This window comes from Canis lupus, chromosome 24 (assembly GCF_011100685.1).
Source record: "Canis lupus familiaris isolate Mischka breed German Shepherd chromosome 24, alternate assembly UU_Cfam_GSD_1.0, whole genome shotgun sequence".
In the NCBI taxonomy this organism is placed as follows: Eukaryota; Metazoa; Chordata; class Mammalia; order Carnivora; family Canidae; genus Canis; species Canis lupus.
Genome location: NC_049245.1, coordinates 12,117,360 through 12,137,172, shown reverse-complemented (window position 1 = coordinate 12,137,172; position 19,813 = coordinate 12,117,360). Strand labels below are relative to the sequence as shown.

Here is a 19,813-nt window from a genome sequence, read left to right as displayed (position 1 = left end):
TCCTCCTACAATGATTCATCATTAAGTTTGATATTATTGGCAGGCTTGCAATAAAGCAAGCATGTGCACCCAGGAAAAGGAATCTGAGTCTACTTGGGAACAACAAAACCAGTGAAGTTTTCTCATGCGGGGATTAAAAAAAAAAAAAAAAAGGCAGCAAAAACAAACCAAACAACAAAAAAACACCACCTCTGTAATACATAATCCATAGGACAACTTACAGGTAACTGGCCATTCAACTATTTCTGGAGCAGGACACAACCTGAGCTTCCTCAGCTAGAAGGTTCTGTTTTGATTTTCCTTCAAGGTAGGCAGAACAGGACAGGCTGGGAGACTATGCAAATGACGTGTGGGAAAGTCACACCTTAAGTAAATAAAGGCACCGGTGCATGTCTGGGCAGGGAGTGGGAGGGGAGACTTCGAAAGAGAAAGGGCTCCGTTCTGGAAACAAAGCCTGTTGTTCTGGCTGGGAGGGCCCTCCCCTGCGCAGCCGTTCTGATGACAGTAGCAGAAATCCGAAATCGCGGTGGCCGGCCTCCCGACACCCATCTGAGCAGAGCAGGCCCAGAGTGGCGAACAGCGCTGCTCATCTGACTTTCTCTAGAACACCCTTAAGAGGGGCGAAGGTAGGTGGATTCCTGCTCACACTTTGACAGCAATGCTGTCAACTCCAATGCTCAGCTGCCACCAATGGGGCTTAGCATGCCACCACCCACGGCCTTCCAGAAAATAAACCTCTCTGACATGGAGGAAGAGACAATGCCCGGTCAACCTGGTTTGAGTTTGCTTCCAGCTGCCTCAGTTCTCACTTTGGCATCAAGCCTCAGAGCAGTGCTCCCCGCTGCAGAGGAGGGGAAGAGACGTGCGCCGGCGGGGCCGCAAAGTAAAGACCAGAGAATTCCCTGCAAAGTGGCAGTCCCCCAAACACAGAGAACAGCAAGATCGCTCGGTGGGCTTCGTCAAGATGCAGATTCCTGGGCCGAACCCTGGCCTGGGATTCAGTGGGTGCGGTGCAGCACCCGGGAATCTGCATGTCCAAGTCCCCAGTTCATTCAGGGAACTGCGGACGTGAACACTGAGGTTTGGGGCAGTGATTCTCAAAGTATGGTCCTGCCAGCGACATGGGCATCACCGGGCGGGGGGACGGGCCACTTATTGGAAATGCACATTCAGGTCCCCCCAGACCTATGGGATCAGACCCTGCATGGTAACCAGAGCGGTGGAAGAGAGTCCACTTGAGATGTGCTGGTTTAGTGTGTTTCGTTTGCCTCCCTGGGCTCAACCAGGGTAGCTCCTGGGGGAAAACTGCTGGGCCCCAAGGATCCTCTCAGTGTCACTAAATCTGCTAATCCTTCAGATCTGAGAGGAGGGGGAGGCAAGTGAGACTGTGTCAGAATGTCACAGGCACCAACACCATTTCCTGAAGCAAGTCTTTCCCAAATTGGCATAATGTACATTTCAAGAAGGTTCCAAAAACTGTAATCATGAAGCAGTTGGGGTGGGTCTCTGTTTGGCTTCTGCATTGTCCGGGACCATAAAAGAACAGACTTCAAAGGCCAGCAGCAAAAGTCTACATTCATCAGGCTCAACTGACAAGATTCCAGCGCAGCCATTAACCTCTCAGCACCGGCCTGGCTCCCGCCTGCAAAGGGGCCAGGAGATTGTACTAATCCCATTCTAAAGAATGCTCGGCTGTCCCCTAGTGATGGGAAAAGTGGGGGAGGGTTGGGAGACCGAAAACCAGGTTGGGGGAGGAGACAGACTCAAAGAAACCCACATCCCTCCATCTCATCCATTAGCACTTTAAGGGGAAGATTATAAAAACGTGTTATCAATTTACAGAACAGTTAATACATGAAGTCACCGACTATGCCCATAAGAGTTTTTTTTTTTCCTTCCAAGAGAGAAGTGTGCACATTCCACCAGACAGCTGGTATAATTTAATAAGCTTCGGATGTGCCTATTTGGTTTTTTTTTTTTTTTTTTAAGCTTTCTTGTCCTCCAAAGGAAAAGAGGCATGTTCACAATAAATTCAGTCCCCCTCTTGCATTAAAGGATTAAAAAAAAAAAAAAAAAGTTTAGTCATTTACCTGCAGTCACCTGGGAGTTTGCAAGATCCATGCTTGGGACTACAGCCCTGTCGGCAAATAGCTATAAAAACAACAACAAAACACACACAAAGATGAGTCAAGCACATGGTTTCTTGCACCACCACCACCACCACCACGAGAATGGCCCAGTACATTAAGCCTCAAAATCCATGACTTTAAGAGATCTCATGTCAAGTCCATTGTAAGGGAAGGAAGATGGGAGGTGCCCAAATAGCAAATCCAGCTTTAAACTTCAAGGCCATGCTAGCAGCTCTTCAAAACATGATACTACTCAGGGACTAAATGGGGGAGGGGGATCTTCATTCTGAGGCTCTCCACAATAGCTAGCGAGCTCCCTGTCAATTCCCACCCTCTCCAAAAGAACAGGAGCTGTGATCCTTCCTCATCTCACCACCCTGTCCCATGAGGGCACATTCAAGATGAGCCCCAGCATCCTTAACCCCCTCATCCCCACCCCCTAGAATGCCCAATGTCTCAAAAATCCCATGGGACTAACAAAGCCAATGAGGCAGGCCTCATTTGGCAGGCTAATCCAGAGGCCAGATCTGGTGGTACTTCTGCAAAGTATCCTTGCAAAGGAATTCTTTTTCCTTTCATTAAAAAAAAAAAAAAAAAAAAAAAAAACAGATAAAAAAAAAATACTCAACATGGTATCCCAGTAATCATTACTTATTTTCAGAATACCAACTACTTTAAGTACGTCTGCTAATTCTTTCATTTGGATCCCGGAAATGCCATCCCTTTAAAACTCTAGTGATTTAAGAAAAGCTCAGGAGACCTGCAAATTCCTCTGTGTCTTGCCCTTCAGTCAATTCAAAACCTCCCTTTCTAAATTTGAGTGTATCTTGAAAGAATTTACCAAATTAGGTGAAATAAGCAGAGTACACTAATGTTCGTGAGGGCCTACACTGGTCAACTAGAATTACCCACTTGCTATGAATTAGAAGCTTTGTAAAGGTACAAAGCACAGATAATTCTGTGAACATCTGTGACTATGCAGTTAACTCCCTGAATCCCAGGAGAAGGCTGGGACAACAGACAGCACATCTGAGAGCTTATGCTGCGGTGATGGGTTCGACTCTATGCAAGTGTTAAAGCTCTGGTTCACCACTCACCCCATCCCCCTCAACACCACAGCCCCCGAAAACACCTCGTAAAAGCTTGCCAGCAGATGGCCGTGAACTAGGGGCTGTCATTTGCTGCAGGATCACATATTCAGGCACTGAGCTAACCCTGTCCCAATTAGCATCTGCTTTAGGTCAGGTTCCTTAGAAGCAGAGCCTGAGACAGGGGTTTGGGTACAGGAGAAAGGAGTTGAAGGCAGCAGATGGGGTGGGGAAGGAGCCAAGCAGAGGTCTCAGCTGGAATCTGGCTTTAACGTGATCCCAGGGGAAGCCCTGGCGTGTGAACTGTAGCACAGAGTGCAAGGCCAACGGGGGGTGGGGAGTGGTGGGGGTGGTGGCTGGCCTTTGTACCCCCATCCAGTCATTCGCAGACTGTGAGCTGGAGGGAAGAGGCATGGAGTGGCTGTTTGGCCAAGGACAAGGCTCTAGAGAAGGAACAGCTGTGAGCCGTTAGCAGCCAACACTCAGCAGCTGGGGGAAAGGGGAGTACCAACAGCATCTTCAGCATCTTTGTGCTTCAGGCCTAGAAAACAGCCCAAATATCCCCCCATGTGAGATAGCCACTTGACTGGGTGGGGGTGGGGAGAGAACCTGACACCAACAGTGCCAGCCACTCAGAGCTGGTTAACCCACCCAGCACACGCCTGCCCACACACCTTTGTTACATTCTGGGCCCATCCAGCCCTCCATGCAAGTTTTGTTGCCATTCTGGTCACAGGCATAGTGTCCAAAGAAGTCATCTCTGGGTCGGCAGAACTTGTTGCAGCCAAAGCCATAGTAATAGTCATCACAGGTGACACGGATCTGATACTCAAAGTGGGCAACCCCTGTGTTCTGCTTCAGTGTCTGCCACTGCCTGCTGGGGTTGATCATGCCTGAGTGAGAGGCCTTTTCAATAATGCTGTCGGGCTCTAGAGACAAAACAAAAAAAGAAAAAAAAAAGTATTGATTTGTATTAACATTTGCACCAGAAGCTTCTCCCCTGACCATTTTGCCTATTTTTAACAATGAAAACAAACGCACATAGTACAAAATTCAAACACTACAAACAGGCAGAAAAGTGAAAAGTCTGTCCCTCTCCCCAGAGGCAGCCACCTTTACGTTTATTTACCCTTTTATTTTTTTTAAAGGTTTTATTTATTCATTCATGAGAGGCACAGAGAGGGAGAGAGAGGCAGAGACCCAGGCAGAGGGAGAAGCAGGCTCCACGCGGGGAACCCGACGTGGGACTCGATCCCAGGTCTCCAGGATTAGGCCCTGGGCTGCAGGAGGCGCTAAACCGCTGAGCCACCGGGGGCTGCCCTATTTACCCTTTTAAACGGCTGTGTAGTATTTCCCTGTCTGGGAATACAGTGAAACGCGTTCACCTAGTTCCTGATATATGTGCACTTAGGCTATTTTGACCTTTTACCAGTGAGCAAAGCCATAACGAACATCCTTGAACCGACTGCCCATGTGCGTGGTTCTAGTGTAAGAGACCTCCTAGAAAGGGAAGCGCTGGGTCAGAGGACAGTGCACACAACCCACATCCATCGACAGACGACCACGAACAAAGGCCTGTCAGCCTGTCCTGCCACCCGCACAGGAAACTGGCTTTCCCGACGGCGATGCCAGCACAGTATAGGTTACCAAACTTTCTGATCTTTGCCTGATAGGTAAAGACGGATCTCTTACTTTATTTTTTTTTTTTTTTAATTTTTATTTATTTATGATAGTCACAGAGAGAGAGAGAGGCAGAGACACAGGCAGAGGGAGAAGCAGGCTCCATGCACCGGGAGCCCGACGTGGGATTCGATCCCGGGTCTCCAGGATCGCGCCCTGGGCCAAAGGCAGGCGCCAAACCGCTGCGCCACCCAGGGATCCCCGGATCTCTTACTTTAATTAGCATTTAATTAAGTGATGGTGAGCACCCTTCCACGTGGTTACAAAGCCATCTGCATCTGTTCCTGTGAACTGTAACCTGTTTCTCTCCTTTGCCAAGTGCTCTAGTGCGTTGCTGGCCACACCAATTTGCAAAAGCCTTTTACATATTAGAGAAAGCACCTTATTCCAGGTAAAGGTTAGCAATCCTCCTCTTCTGGTTTTAGTTTTGGGTCTTGCTCTAGAAAGACTTGGTCTACTTCTAAACTCCTCCCTGGAAGCCAAGGGTAGAGTTTTAGGTCTTTAAAAATTTATAAACTTTGCCACCTTTTCAGCTGGCACTTGTACCACGAACTTGATGTGCTTCACCTTTCACCTTTGCCCAGAAGGCAGAGGGGAAAGTAACACACCCCAGTTTAGGGACAGGTAGACTAGGGGTTTTTCAGAGCCAAGTCATGCTCTTTAAAAGGTGCCTATTGAAAATGAACACGCCCAGAGCTCAAGCAGCCAGCTCTCACTCGAGAGGAGTAAGAAGTGGTCCCTGCCCTGAGGTCACTTATAATCTAGTCAGAGAAGAGACAGGTTCAAAAATAAATCCAACCGCCAGGTGCCAGGAGTCCAGGGGAGGGACGGGAAAGGGAAACAAGGCAGTAAGTCAGCACCACAGCCTGATGTGGTGTTTGTTTTCTTAAACCTGCCAGCACCAAGCCTTCACTGCCTTGTCAAGGGCAAGGCCACCTTCGGGAGACTGTGTTAGGACCTACTCACAATGTCTGTGATTCTTACCCACCCACACCCCTGTTTTTCTAGGACCAGCGCCTGTGCTCATCTACAAGATTATGCAAAGCCAACAAGTGACCAGGGGAGGAGGAGCTCCTGAGGGGCTCCATCCACACGAGTTCCAGCTTCGCCCCAGCATTCACCCTCTGGGTTTAACTGTCGTGTGGGCAGGACAAGCGTCGAACAAGCCCACATACCTGTAGACTTACACCCCAGCACAAACAGAACCACCTGCAGATAACGCTTTACTAACATGAAGTCTTACAAATAACACAGGTCAAGGAATGACAAAAATGTCCCTCCATTAACTGTGTGTTTGCTCCGTGATTCAATTAAAAACTGTAGCGAGCTATTACCATGTGATTATGAGATCTTAATACGGGAATTATTTAAACACACGGCTCAAAGGCCTCCAGCATCTCTTGGGCAGGTAACAACAAACAGTTCAGACAAGAGTCTAGGGTAATCCTAAAGACACAGGCTGACAGGTCATTTTCAACAGTTCAGTTGGCTTTCCACCTAGGTCTAGAAAATGTGAAAACTATTATTCTGGAATCCTCACCATGGCTAACAGATCCATAGAACCAGCCTCACACCTGTGTGGCAGGTTCCTCCCAGCAGCTGGAGGTGGTGGTGGGGGGGGGGGGGGGGGGGGGGAGTCATGGGTGCAGGACAGACTTTCTGGTATCTGGTTGTAGACATCAACTCTGCTACCTGCTTCTTCCAAGCTGCCGCCACCTGAATTGCACGTCCTCTCATCTTGGGGCATAGAGGTGTATCCAGGGGGTATTTCACCTGGGGGTCCAGCTCTATGACCGGAAGAGGATGTTAGCAGACCCTCCTGTGATCTTCAGCTATGTGAAGATGGAGCACGTAGCCCCCACAACAGCCTCGCAGGCCAAGGCAGAGGTAATAAGGCGAGTCTGAGCATAACCTTGAGGCCACGCCAACCCACAAACCTAGGACAGGAGCTTAGTCAAGGTGCCTAAGCTAGAAGGAAAACCTGGACTAACACTTATTTGATCTACTGAGCACTGCCATAAACTGAAACCGTTTGCACTGGGGGAGAAAAGAAAAATGTGGGTCTTATATAGTTCTGAAAGAGAAGAGAAATGGTCTCAAGAGGACTAATGCCAGGAGGGCCAGGCTTTAGGCAACAGTCTAACACTCAAACAGCACCTGGGCTTCGTCGGGGCCAATCTCTCTACAGAGCCTAGGTGAGAAGGAATCCTCTGTCCTAAAACTCAGGGTTCTGCCTCTCATATGAAACCAGAATTTTGGCAACTTGTTTGGCCCCCAAAGAGCAGCCAACTCCATCTGGGTTGCTACACATCCTTAGGCTTTGCCCTCATGGAGTACTGCCTCATGGGAGGGACAGAGGGTAAAGAGTAATAAGCAAAACATTCCAGGCAGTGCAAACAGCATGTGCAAGGGCCCTGCGGCAGGACAGAAGGTGATGATGCATTTGAGGACAGAATGGGGACTGGTGGAACAGGATGAGGATTTGGATATGGTAGAAGACAATGCAGCACGTAGGATGGAGTTAGGAGCTAGCAAGGAAACAAAACAGCTGTACAAGGCCTTTGGGGCCACACACAGAGCTGTCCCAAGAGCAACAGGAAGCCACCAAGTGGCTCTTAGTGAAGAGGACAATCAAATCGAATCAAGATGCAAACCAGAAACAGAGGATATTGTAGGTCAATCATTTTAAATGAAAAAAAGGGAAAGGCTCTGGAAAGACCAGGATGGCAAGAGGATGGAAAAAGCACTGGTGGTGGACCAGAGTAGATATGGATGGGCCAATTCAACCACTACCATAGGGGTTCAGGTGTTAGCAGATGGTGACTTGGACCAGCAGGGGACATGTGGGAGGTGGCAGGATTCCAGTGAGGCATTAGAGATAAGATTTTCAGAACCTTAAGGTGGATTAGATATGGATGGGAAGAGAAAGGGAAGTACTACAGGGTGTCTTCCAGATTTCTGGCTCATGGTACTAGGTGTTGAAATGCTGGTGCCAGTCATCCATGAAGGGCCCTAGGCAGGATCTAATTTGGAGAGAGAAGATGCCAAATATGGTTCTGAACGTGAATTCAAGATCCCTTGGAAGTGCTGTAAAGAGAGAGGCTGAATAAACAAGTGTATAAACCACTTCCTCCTCTTTGGGCTCACACGGTGAGATTCAGCGACCTGCAGTAGGCATTTCAGGGCTTTGTGGCAACTCCTGTCTTCAAGAGTAGAGGTCTGAAAGCTCTTTCTCCCTACCTCAAGTCTTCCTTGTGCCCTTCTGGGGATTTCTTTACCCCCTCCTCAGTGAGGAGGGGCCTCAGAACCCCAAAACAGGGCTACTCTGAAATGGAAACAACTGCAGGCAGCTCTGGATGGTCACCAGCTTCCCAGGGGCGCAGCTAGCTGACCTGTGGGGTGACGGAAGGCCCAAGAAGGGCCCTACAGACACTAACTGTGCTGCACACCCTAACAGGTGTCCTGAACCAGCTCCTGCCATGAGTCAGAATCAATCTCGAGGATCTTCACTCTACCAGATTGTTTTAACATCTAACAGGGAAGGGAAGGAGAAGATCACATCTGCACCAGAATATCGGAAGTGTCTAACTGCCCCCTCCCCATCTTCCCAAAGCTTAGTTACCATGGTAATCAGTTCACAGTGACACAACTCTCACACAATCCCCAATGTTTGTGGCCCATGAGGGAGGAGAACGAAAAGGTGTCTAATGACCCTGACAGGCATGGGCCACAACTGAGGCTGGTTACCACCCTCCTCTGCCACCACACCACAGCAGGACGGGGTGGCCCTCAGAGAGTCCACAGATCTGGGCTTCGGATATCAGAGCAAGAGGAGTGACCCAAATTGACTGGAACCTTCAACACTACAGGGCTTAGCAGTAATTATGCGGCCCCGGGCGGAGGGTAGGGAGGTGGGGGGCTGGAGGGCAGAGCCGATGAGCCAGACACAGCCCAAAGTAGCCTTCCTCACAAGTGCCAAGCCCTCACCACATCCACTCTGGGCATTCAGCATCCTCAGATGTGCTTAAAAGAAAATGGCATGGTGAGGAGATGAGGGGAGATGTTATCAGTAGCCAAAACCAGAAAGGGTCAGTGAGGTACGGAAGAAGGGAGGAGACATTCAGAGGGTGGAGGGCAAAGACAGAGTTGGATCACCCTCCCCCTATGCAGACTAAGGGATTTCAGCATGAATCAAGTTTTCCCAGGACAACCTTCCAGATCTTGCTAGCAAAAAAGGAAGTGCAGAGTTTCAGCGAGGGAGGGAAAACATTTTTAAGTTAAAGAGCAAAGACTACACCATAGAAGCCAGGCTGCTGCCATTTCCAGACACAATCCCTGTGACTTCCCCACCTCGCACCTCTGAAAAGCAACCTGCCCCTGAAACCGTCATCTTTCAGAAGGGGACAGGCAGCTGCGGTGCCTGTGAGGCTCTGGGATTCCACTTCAATGAAAGGTCTGTCATGCACAGTGTGGGAAAGAAACCCTGAGCCGCTAGAGGCTCACCTGCCCACCGAGTGAAATTCAAGGTCTTCAGATTTAGAGCTCAGCGCCACCTTTGCAGGCTTTATCTTTCTGATGAGAGATTAAACGCTCAACTTAAAGTTTAAATGGACTTTTAAAAAGTCACTACTTTGATCCTTTAGCAGTCTGCACAGTTTTAAAGTTGTAAAACCGGGATGCCTGGGTGGCTCAGCGGTTCTGCCTTCAGCTCAGGGCATGATCCCGGGATCTGGGATCGAGTCCCACATCGGGCTCCTGCATGCAGCCTGCTTCTCCCTCTGCCTATGTCTCTGCCTCTCTCTCTCTCTCATAAATAAATAAAATCTTTAAAAAAAAAATAAAGTTGTAAAACCATTAAGATCTCTATCCCAAAGATAATCTAGGTCTCATATTCAGGGACTGAGGTAACTGGGAATCTGTCCTGGCCACTTAATGTTCCAAGTGGACACATTCTAGGGGAAGTTATGGAAGAGACTCCAGGGAGTTCACCCTGGGGATGGTGGGGTGGGCACAGGATGGGGGCAGACAGCAGGGAGTGTAGGACAAGCCCTCTGCAGCACTCGGGAGACAGATCCAGCCCAACACTACTGTGCCCCAAGCACCGCACTTCCAGAAAGGCACACCTGGAGTAAAGCCCGTTGCTGTGATACTTACGGAGAGTGTCATTACTGGAATCCCACGCTTCCACCAGCAAAGTGTAGGACCTCTGCAACAGAGAAAAACCACCACTTAGTATTCAGAAATAAGAGTCAGCTCCCACATGTCACACTTGCTCGCGCTCCCTCACATACTCCACCGAACAGAACCATAAAACCAAAATGAAAACTCTTGTTTGCTGTGGAGCAGAGATCCCCCAACGCCCCTCCTTGGTACCCATCCCCAGGTTGACTCCTTCCGCCTGGCAGGGGCCCACCACGATTGGTCACTGTCAGCTGTGCAAGCTGCCCAAAGTCATCATCAGGAAGTACCACCTCCCTATATGGGAACACAGTACAGTTTTCCAAAACTTTCCAGACCTTAACTCTAGTGCATGAGAAACACACACAAAGAATTTCTTCTAAGCTAACCTAACCAGGTATTTGCATGGGGGCGGGGGGAGGGCATCCAGTGAGGAGGGCTGAGTATTGCTAAGGTTACACTTTGGGCCCTGGTGGGGCAGCCCCTGGGGAGGCCCCCTTTCCTTTCCAGAACCCCTTTGAAAGCCCTGTCTGTGAGACCATCTCGGCTCCCACAAGTATCAGGTGACTCTAGGAAGCAGGAGGGGGGGGGGTAGGTGCAAAGAGACCAGGACAAAGGCGGCGACCTAACTTGGGGTGCTTGGGGGCCAGACTCTGGGGGTGAAAGCACAAAAAGGGAGAAACCACCACACCCCCACGGGTTATAGCTATTGATGGACTTATCTGTCAATAAGATCTAACATTCCAGGAATAATCAGAGTCCACTAACTAAACAAATTCCCTGGACACTGGCAGGATGCCAGCTATTATACTGAAGGCACCTTTTTATCTTCCAGGCTTATCTCAGAATTCCACACCTCCCCCCCCCCCCAAATCCAAGCCATTAGCAAATTCCCGCTTTTACTCAAATCTTCACTTGTAATTTAGAATGAGGTCAGTCTCACAAAACACCACAGTTTAAATAAACCTGCTATCTTGGCGCTGGAGAAATATATCTGAGGGGGGTGGGGAGAAAAGGCCCATGAGGCCTTCCTCTGTATCCCTGCATGGTCACTGTCAGATACCAACGCACTGGACACAGTGGCGCACGGAGCTCAAAGAGCACCGTGTGGCCAGAAGCACAGTCACCAAGAAGAGGCAGACCTACAAGGTGAAGGCAAACATGGAGCAAAAGAAAGAAAAAAGGAGCTTCATTCATAACTCCAGGCAAGCTTATGGCTCGCACAGAGACACAGCATGTTGTCTCTGAATATAAAAATATCTTGTGATAGACCCTGCCTTGGAATTCAGCCGAAATATGTTTCATACTCAAAGCAGAGTAGGATTCCATTTCGTTCACTGATAACTGTGGGAAAATGCTCAGAAAAGCAAGCAAAACCAGGCAAGCCAGGGCACATACCCAGCCCTCTCCTGTTTGGTGGCCATGGGTCCCAATTCATTGTTGTCATCGTTAATATTTTATTAGTAAAAGTTACACCTTGTTTACAGCCACTAAATTTCCCGGGACTTAACAACAAATTACAGGACTCTTCCCTGAGAGCAGCAAGAAATTACATTTCTCTACTGATTGGAGGTGAGAACCAAGTCCAAATGAGGCCCGATGTGGGGCTGATTCTGTATAATTAAGCCCATCGCTGGCTGGCCATGTCGAGACCACGTTCTATACATTCCCGTATTGTAATTAATCCTCTGATTAAATGCATTGATACCCGCGGTTCTGACAGACTTGCACAAGCACTAAACATGTAATATCCACAAACCCCACAGGAGGAGAAGGCGTGCCTGGACTGAGCTGGCAGGACAGTATTAACTCTGCTTGATGCTCAAAGAAGGTGGCATCCCTCAGTTCTTGCAAAAGAACCAGGAAGAGCAAGCTGTGTACCAGGTTCATCTCCACCATTGCCGGGAAGACCTCAGGAGGTGCTGACCGACACTGCCCAACCTCGAGGGAAAAGAGCGACCCGGCAGCACTGAGCTCGGGGCGCCAAGTGTCCTAATCTTCCGTGAACTGCCTTCTCAGAGACGGACACGGGGTGAGGGCTGGGGCTACAGTGCTGACAACAAGGCCTTGTCAAAAAAAATAAACAAAAGAAATAAAAAGCCCTGGATCGTCTCTGTCCCTGGTTTCTGAGAAGTGCTGATGGTTCTGGGCCTCACCTCCTGGGGCAGGAGGATTCCTCCCACCCAGCCTTCAGAAGAAAGGATTCCCTCCAAGGCCCCTATTAGGAGGCCCTCTTCCCTCCCACTCCATCCCCACACTATAGATCAACAATCAAGATAATTTGGTAATGATTATTAGTTGCTAGGAACTTTAATTTTTCCCAGGCCCACGCTTGACCTCTGTACATCCCAGAATATATATCCATACTCGGAGGTCCAGACCGCACACTTTGTGTCATCATGTTAGGCCAGTATCAGGCCAAGAATTGGACGCAATCTGCTCTGATCACGTCACCCCCAATTTGTCACTGCCAATCTGTCCCCCAGCGGAGGCCAAGTCCCTGGGCACCCTCTTAAGGGCTTGGAAAGGGGGTGCCAGGCCAGATGATGGGCAAGTGTCCAACTTAACAAGTTCATACAAAAATACCACCCACGAGAAACAGAACCAGCAAATACCTGGATCTTTCTTGGCCTCAGACTACAAAAGTAAGACTAGAAGAAGAGTCACCTTGCTTTTTTTTTTTTTTTCTTTTCTTAAATCTCTCCCAGAATGAGAGCCTGGGGGCAGAGCAGGATGGATGGGTAGATGGGAAGCTACTTCAGTGTGGGTTTGTGCCTCCCTTCCCACCTCCAGGCCCAGGGAAATCTGGCCACAGCAGCTGGTCCCCATTCCCAGGCAGCAGGAAAGAAGAATGGCCAGCTCTCAGAGTGACCTCTGGGGAGGAGGGTCCGGCCTCCAAACCCCAAGGCCCCCGGGGGCGCCCGGGGCCTCCCAGCACCCGGGGCACGGAGGCTGCGGGCGACTCCACGGTGGTTGCCTTGGCACCGCGCAGAGTGGTAAGCACTTAATTGCCACATTAAGAAGGGGGATGTAAGAAACAAAGGTAATTGTGTTGGCAGCTGGGAGCTTCCTTTTCCTGGCAACAGTGGCGGCCAAACCAAGCCCGAGAAGAGGCTGCTTCCATTCCTGCCAAGCTGACGGACGCAACAAACCGCCGTCCGAGCGGCACGCGTGCGGCGTCCAAAACCCCAGGCCGCTGCGACGGGGCGGCCGAGGAGCACAGACCCCGGGATGCCCGACGTGCCCGGGGGGCCACTGTGCCAGGCGGTCGGCCCGGGGTTTGCCTGGGGCCCTGTGCTCTGCTGACTCAACTGGCGCTTCCTGTCGCGGGCCCTGTATTAGCAGTATTTTTGGAGAGGCGGCATTATTCTCTGTAATCCTCATTTCAGTCAATTCGGCCACACTATTGTCCTGCCTGCGTCTGGGTGGCCACGGTATAAAATATTCCAGTCACAAACATATTAAAGGCTTCAGCGATCGCATGTGTGGGCACACGCACGCTCGCACGAACAATTCACGTGTCACCAGGTCGTGGCCAGGGGAGGCCTGAAGAAAGGACAAGTGCCCCACAGCATCCGAGCTGACATGACTTCGGCCGTGGACTGCAATTTAGTCTGCAGGGCTTGACATTTCAATAGAGTCCGATCTGGTTACAAAGGGTGATTTTCTCATGAAAGCCCACCTCAAAGACTCACCAAGTGGGCCCCAAAGCTCATATCCAGAATGGAGACTCTCAATGAGATGCCCCCACCGCCTCTCCCATCATTACCCTTACCTGTTTGAAAAGCATCCCACTGATAATTAAATGCACCAGTTACAAAAGGGTGGCGAGGTTAATAGATAGAATACCGAGAAGCCAGCCAAGCACAACCGTCCGGTTCACACAGAGCAAGCCTGAACAAGAAGCCTTTCTACTTATTTACCAAAAGTGTAGAAAAACTGGGCTTAGCTGGTGGAGGACTCTGAATGTTTGACTATTTATGTACCACTTTAGCCACTGGGAGCCACATCGCAGAATTTCTTCCCTGAACATGCACTGCACCAGTGACAAACGTCACCACAGGGCAGGGCAGTCCACGCAGTGACCAGAAACCAGCAAGGAAATCACCACACGGCCGGCCACCCAGCACCACGAGCCAAGATAAAGGTAGAACACTTCTGAATGCAGAACCCGGTTCTACCTCTGCCACCGTTCTAGGAAACCCAAGAGTCATCACTTCTCATGCATCCTAATACATCTTCCTGAAGTTGAAAAGTGGATTATGTTTATTTTATTTTATTTTTTTAAGTGTATTTAAAAGCTCGAGCCATGTGCCACTTCTCTCAGAAGGAACACACTTATAGAAGTTTACCAAGGGGGAACTCTTGGGAATATTTGCCTTAAGGACTACCATGCTAACTGTGTGCACATCCAGAGAGGACGCATTCCTACATGGCAAGCCTGACACTGGAACCAAGTTCTGGGCCTTTAGAATGGACTGGTGGCTGCTATGAATCCAGCCAAGACCTCTGCTTGCTTTCCTGTTTTCAGATCAGGAACATGAAGACTCCTTTGTTGCCTTGGCTGCATGTTTTTCAGGAACAACATTTTTCATCCATGCGAAGCTTTCCACATGCCTTCTACCAAGGGACCCCTTCCTGCTCCTTGATGTAAAGGTTGTAGGCAGTATTCAGATCATTGGTTTTCAGGGAAGTGACATGCCTGTTTAAGTGGCTGCCACTCCTCCTTACCCCTACTGCCTCGATGCCAAAAGCTTCACCGTTGTCTACAAATGTCTGAAGTCGCTGAAGAATTATGGGTGTGGAGTTGGTGGGTTGCAAACTCATGTAAGTACTGGAGGTTTAAGTTGCTAAGAAACAAGACAAGGAGGAAGAAAACACAGAGGTTTACACCTTGAGGAGAAGAAAAAATTAGAAACCAAGTAATCTGAACAGGGATTTCATGTGGGGAGCAGCCATCCTACAGACACTTAGCACCAAGTAAGCACAGGTCCCCTTTCCCCCCAAGCCTGGTTTTGCAACGCAGATGTGTCATTTCATCACTTTCATTTGACACAGGAGTCTGAGAACAGAAGAGGTTTTCTCCACATGAGAAAAGGCCTGTGCTCAAAGCACTTGAACTCCTGTGTGCGGTTGTCTGCATGCATGATGACCACATGGGCTGTACATACTGGCTGCAGAAAGGAGCCAGTTCAGAGGAGAACCCCATCCATGTGTCCACACCGCACCTAACAGAAGCACAGGGACCCAGAAACACAGCAGAGGGCATAAAGGCAAGGACATATCAATTATATTCTGTGATGAACCTAGTGGCATCGGATTTCCTCAAACCCCCCCTCCCCGCCCCCGCAGTTGCTCAATCAGGCCCTAAGTGTGAAAGGGGCCAAAGCTGGCATCCCTCTGTAATCTCTGACACTTCATTGGATTTTCCTGGAAAAAAAAAAAAAAAAATCAGCTGCTCCCAGCAAGCCTTTTATCACTGTCAATGGCCTTTAAATAGGACGCCAAAAGACCTGATAGTCAACTACCTCCACCCCACCCCAAGTTTCTCTAGATTCATTTCACTGCAGGGTCCGCAAAGCATCAGTTCAGGAACTGGGGTCCTGGAGTTCCTAAAAAGCTCTGGAGGCTTGGTAGTGGTAACTGCATGAATGGATTTTCAATAAGCAGGTACTATGGGGAGTTAGCACTAATTCTGAGAGGTACAACTTAACCATTTCAATGATTTACAAATGGTTATTCTCAAATCACTTCCCGTTGAGCTCAATTACCTTCTATAACATATGTTCTTATCACTGGGTGCGTCTGATTGGAGGGTCATCAATCAGGCCAGTTACTTCCAGTTAAGACCCTGTGAACAGCCCTGGTTTGGGGATTAGAAGCCACCAATGAGAACCACAAGCCTGGAACAGGGGCAGCAGACAACCAGTGGCACATTGATCAGATACAATCCAACAGGCAGACCCACCTCTACAGAGCTCCCCACAGGGACACTGGAATGTGGACTAGATTTCAAATGTGACCACTCATTTCCTCTTCTTCCTCTCTATAACACGAACAGTTGGTTTGACTACAGTCATAATTCCAAACAAAAGACATGAATTACACCACCTTCTAAACTGACCTTCTACCGTGCCCTCTGAACCACAGCTCTTCCACTGTCAGCACATTTGGGAAGACCCATGCTAAGGGTAATTGTGACTGCTTAAGGGCCAGGGCCTCCAATGGAAGTCCCAAGTGGTTTGATTAAAAAAAAAAAAAAAAAATTGTATCACCTTCCATCTTGAATTCTGTACCAAGTTCAGTTATTACCTATTTAAGAAAGTCAGTCTTAAATAGACATGCTTATTAATATTTTATTGCCAAACTGAATGAGACTGTTCTATGTTCTTCAATACCTAAATGCTTTCACTTCAGGTTAACATTCACCCTGGAATCATTCTTTAAAAGTTACAGACTGTGGTGTTTCTCTAACCACACTCGGAAAATGAACTAAAACAATACACCTAAACTTCACTTTCTCTTGGGAAGCAAAGCTTATGTTTCACAGCAGGTCTTTTAGGGGGGGCAGGGTGGAGACTCATTTATGAGTGATACATGCATTTGGCCCAACTTCAAAAGAACTACACTCTGTGTAGCCCCAGCAGTCTCCCTATTCTAGAAAAGCCGAGAGTCTATTTCATGGTTGGTGACCCGTGGGCCCTGAAACCACAGAAGAGCACCAGCAAATCAATCGTCTCCCTGCCCCACACACCGCTTCTGCTCATTCCCCATTTGACATTTGGCAGAGTCCTAGATAGGGACAGACACACCTTCTGGGTCACTTTTCCGGGGCCAGTCTGGTGAGCAAGGCTCCCTGTTCTCATCCAAGCCATCCTCTGACCCTACTCTCCAAAGTGAGCCTCAGCCAGGCCTGCAGCTTTTCCACATCACTAATAAGATTCCTTTTATGGTCTTGTGAAAAGCAAGGGGCTCCGGACTGATCCTCAGGAGGGTGGAACCACCTGCAGGCCCCTTCCCCCCTAAACTCTAAACACAAGTTCAAGGGCGGGCAGTATTCACAGTGAACTTGGGCACGGGCAGATTACAAAGTGGCCAGCCTCTTTAAAGTTCTCCCTAGTAGGGGATTAACAAACAAGATAAACAGTCTTTGTAAAATTGAAATCTCACAACAGACGCAGCCCTCCATTCTCAGAACTCTACATACCATGGGTTTTTATAAGTCCCTTTTAATGGCATGTTTCCGATAACTGTCTTATCTCACCCATGGCAGAGGGCACTTTATAACGCCAGCTCCAGTCAATGTGCGGCTTGAGAGCCACCCCAAGATACACACACACACACACACACACACACTCACAATCACACGTGCCCCCCCCCCCACGCCCACACCGAGGCACTCTCCCCCCTCCCTCTCCTCCCGGCCCTGCGAATCACAGCCCCAGCCCGCGGATAGGAGGCAGCAGAGCGCACCCCATCAGAGCACGTGGCGGAGAGTATTCCCCCGGGCACGGAGCTTTCCCCCTCCCCCCCTCACCGCCCACCCTCGCCGCACAGGCCGGGCCAAGCCCCAGTCCTGGCGATGAGCCACGCCTCCTGGACGGCAGGAGCGGAGCAGAGGGCACCAGCGTTTTCCCCTTTCCTCCGCTTCTGCAATCACACACATCTTCCTTCTACCCAGTTTGGGATGTTGCAAGGGCCTGGTTGCAGGGCGGGCCAGCCGGGCCCGGGGCCTCGAGCGGCGCCCGGGGCAGGGGTCCGAGCCCTGGCACTTTCTCCGCAGCCGCCTCCAGCGGGCCGCCCCCTCCAGGCCTTGACACGCCCCCGGAGGCTAGCGGGGGCCGGAGCCCGCCGGACGAGGGCGCACCCCCGCCCTTCCCGGGGAAGTTTGCAAACACAGCTGGTTCCAGAGCCCGGGAACCGCTGGAAGTGAGGCCACAAGGGCTACACCGCGCGGGGGCGAGGGCAGGAAGGGGCCGGCAGGGGGCGGAGGCTCTCGGGCTCCCGGCTCCAGCCTCGGCCCAGAGTCAACCCCCACCCACCTCCCAGGCGGCGGCCGCCCCCGCACCCTCCCGTCCAGCCCGGAGCGCGTCCCCGCACGCCCCAAAGTCTCCCGGGCAGCGGCGGGAAACTGGCTCCCCCACGCCCTCCAGGAAGGGCACACCCGCCCTCGCGGCAGCTCACGAGAAAGGGGGGAGTGACCATTTGGACGGCTTCGAAGGCCAGAACTGCGCGTCGCCTTCCACGGCGCATCAGGTTCAATTCGTTAAGCAAAGAGAGATCGTCCATAAAGACGCCCAGCTCGGGGGGGGGGGGGGGGGAGGGTCACTCTGGGGCCTTCTAGATGCAGGTTTAATAAGCCCGCCTCCCTGGGAGCTTTGCCCCGCGAGCCCCCGCGAGCCCCCGCGGGCTCCCCACTGTCGCGCGCTAGGCAAGAGGCCGCGGAGACCGTAACCGGAGTCGCAGCCGCCTCACGCCGCACCCGGCAAGGCTTTGCCAGCCGGCGCGCAGGCTCCAGCCCAGACCCGCCGTCCCTCTGGCGAGGCCGCGGGGCTCCGCCGGCGCGGGCTGGGACCCCGGCGGGCCGCCCTCCCCGCGTGGCGCACTCACCGGCCAGGCGAAACTGAAAGGCAGCACGATGCGGTTGCGTTCGCTGCCACGGCCGGCCTTGAGATTGAAGGTGTTGCCCCCGAGGACTGGCGTGGAGCCCGACCCGAAGCTACAGGGCCCCCCGGCCGTGACGCGGAACTGGTACTCCTTGAGGCACACTTTGAAGTACGTGTCACACTCGTCGTGAGAGCACTTGCGGTCCCCCGGGCTCCGGACGCCGCCGCAGCAGTGCCCGTTCTGCAGCTCCCCGTTCACGTTCTGCATGGACAGGATCTCCAGCTCGAACTGGCCCGAGGCGCCGCACACCTGCCGGCGAGGGGGGAGGGAGGTCAGCGCGGGGGAGAGGGGTTTGCTCCGAGGGTGGAAGCCGCGACTCCCTCCCCGCCCGCCCCGACGGGCCCCCGGCGCCGAGTGAAAAGGATTTTGCAAAACTGGGTGCAAGGACTCAACGTGATTCCCGAGCACAAAATGCACGAGTGCCGGAGAAATCCGACGAGTGCTCCCGGGGGCGAGGAGCGGAGAGAACACAGCCCCCGGCCCCGCCCGGAGGGTGGAGGGGACACGTAGGAGGTCCGGGACTTCCCGGCCCAGGTGCGGCCCCTCGGGCGCGGGGGACCCAGCCGGGGAGCGGGGCGCCCGGGGGCTCCCGCGCCCGCTCGAGGCGCTCAGCCGCAGGCGTCCAGGGAGCTGCGAGGGAAAGGAGAGGGCGGGCCGGGAGGGAGGCCCGGCAGGCTCCTACCTTGGCTCGCAGGGCGCAGAGCAGGGCGAGCAGGAGGCTCAGGGGGCGCCCGGGCCGGTCGCGCGTCCGTGGGGACCGCATCGCTGCGCCGCGCGCCGCGGGCACTCGGGACGCCGCTGCCGCGGCTGCTGCTGCTCTCGCTGGTGCTCCGGCCGGTGCTGCCGCCGGTGCTGCCGTCGCCGCTGCCCCTGCGGCCGCCGCGTCCCGGCTCTAATATACTCCGCCGATTGGAGCATGCACGACTGGAAAACAACACCACTTTTCAAAAGCCCTTTCAAGAGCGGCGCGTTCCAGAAGGCAAAGGGCCCGGCCTCCTTTTATTATTCTGATCGCTTCTTTGAGGCGCTCCCCCTCCTCTTCCACCTCCCGGCTTTCTTTCCTTCTCTCGC

General features: G+C 51.7%; 1 protein-coding gene across 1 annotated transcript in view; it reads right to left on the bottom strand.

The window, feature by feature from the left end:
• Window positions 1-19,530, bottom strand: part of JAG1 (jagged canonical Notch ligand 1) — a 35,894-nt gene extending 16,364 nt beyond the window's left edge. Inside the window, exons 1-5 of the mRNA XM_038571605.1 lie at window positions 19,425-19,530; window positions 18,686-18,991; window positions 10,052-10,103; window positions 3,892-4,146; window positions 2,091-2,151 (exon numbers count right to left, since the gene is read on the bottom strand). Of these exons, the coding sequence (XP_038427533.1) occupies window positions 2,091-2,151; window positions 3,892-4,146; window positions 10,052-10,103; window positions 18,686-18,991; window positions 19,425-19,505 (755 nt within the window). The 5' untranslated portion in view covers window positions 19,506-19,530. The remainder of the gene's footprint in view (window positions 1-2,090; window positions 2,152-3,891; window positions 4,147-10,051; window positions 10,104-18,685; window positions 18,992-19,424) is intronic.
• Between the last annotated feature and the right edge of the window lie 283 nt (window positions 19,531-19,813).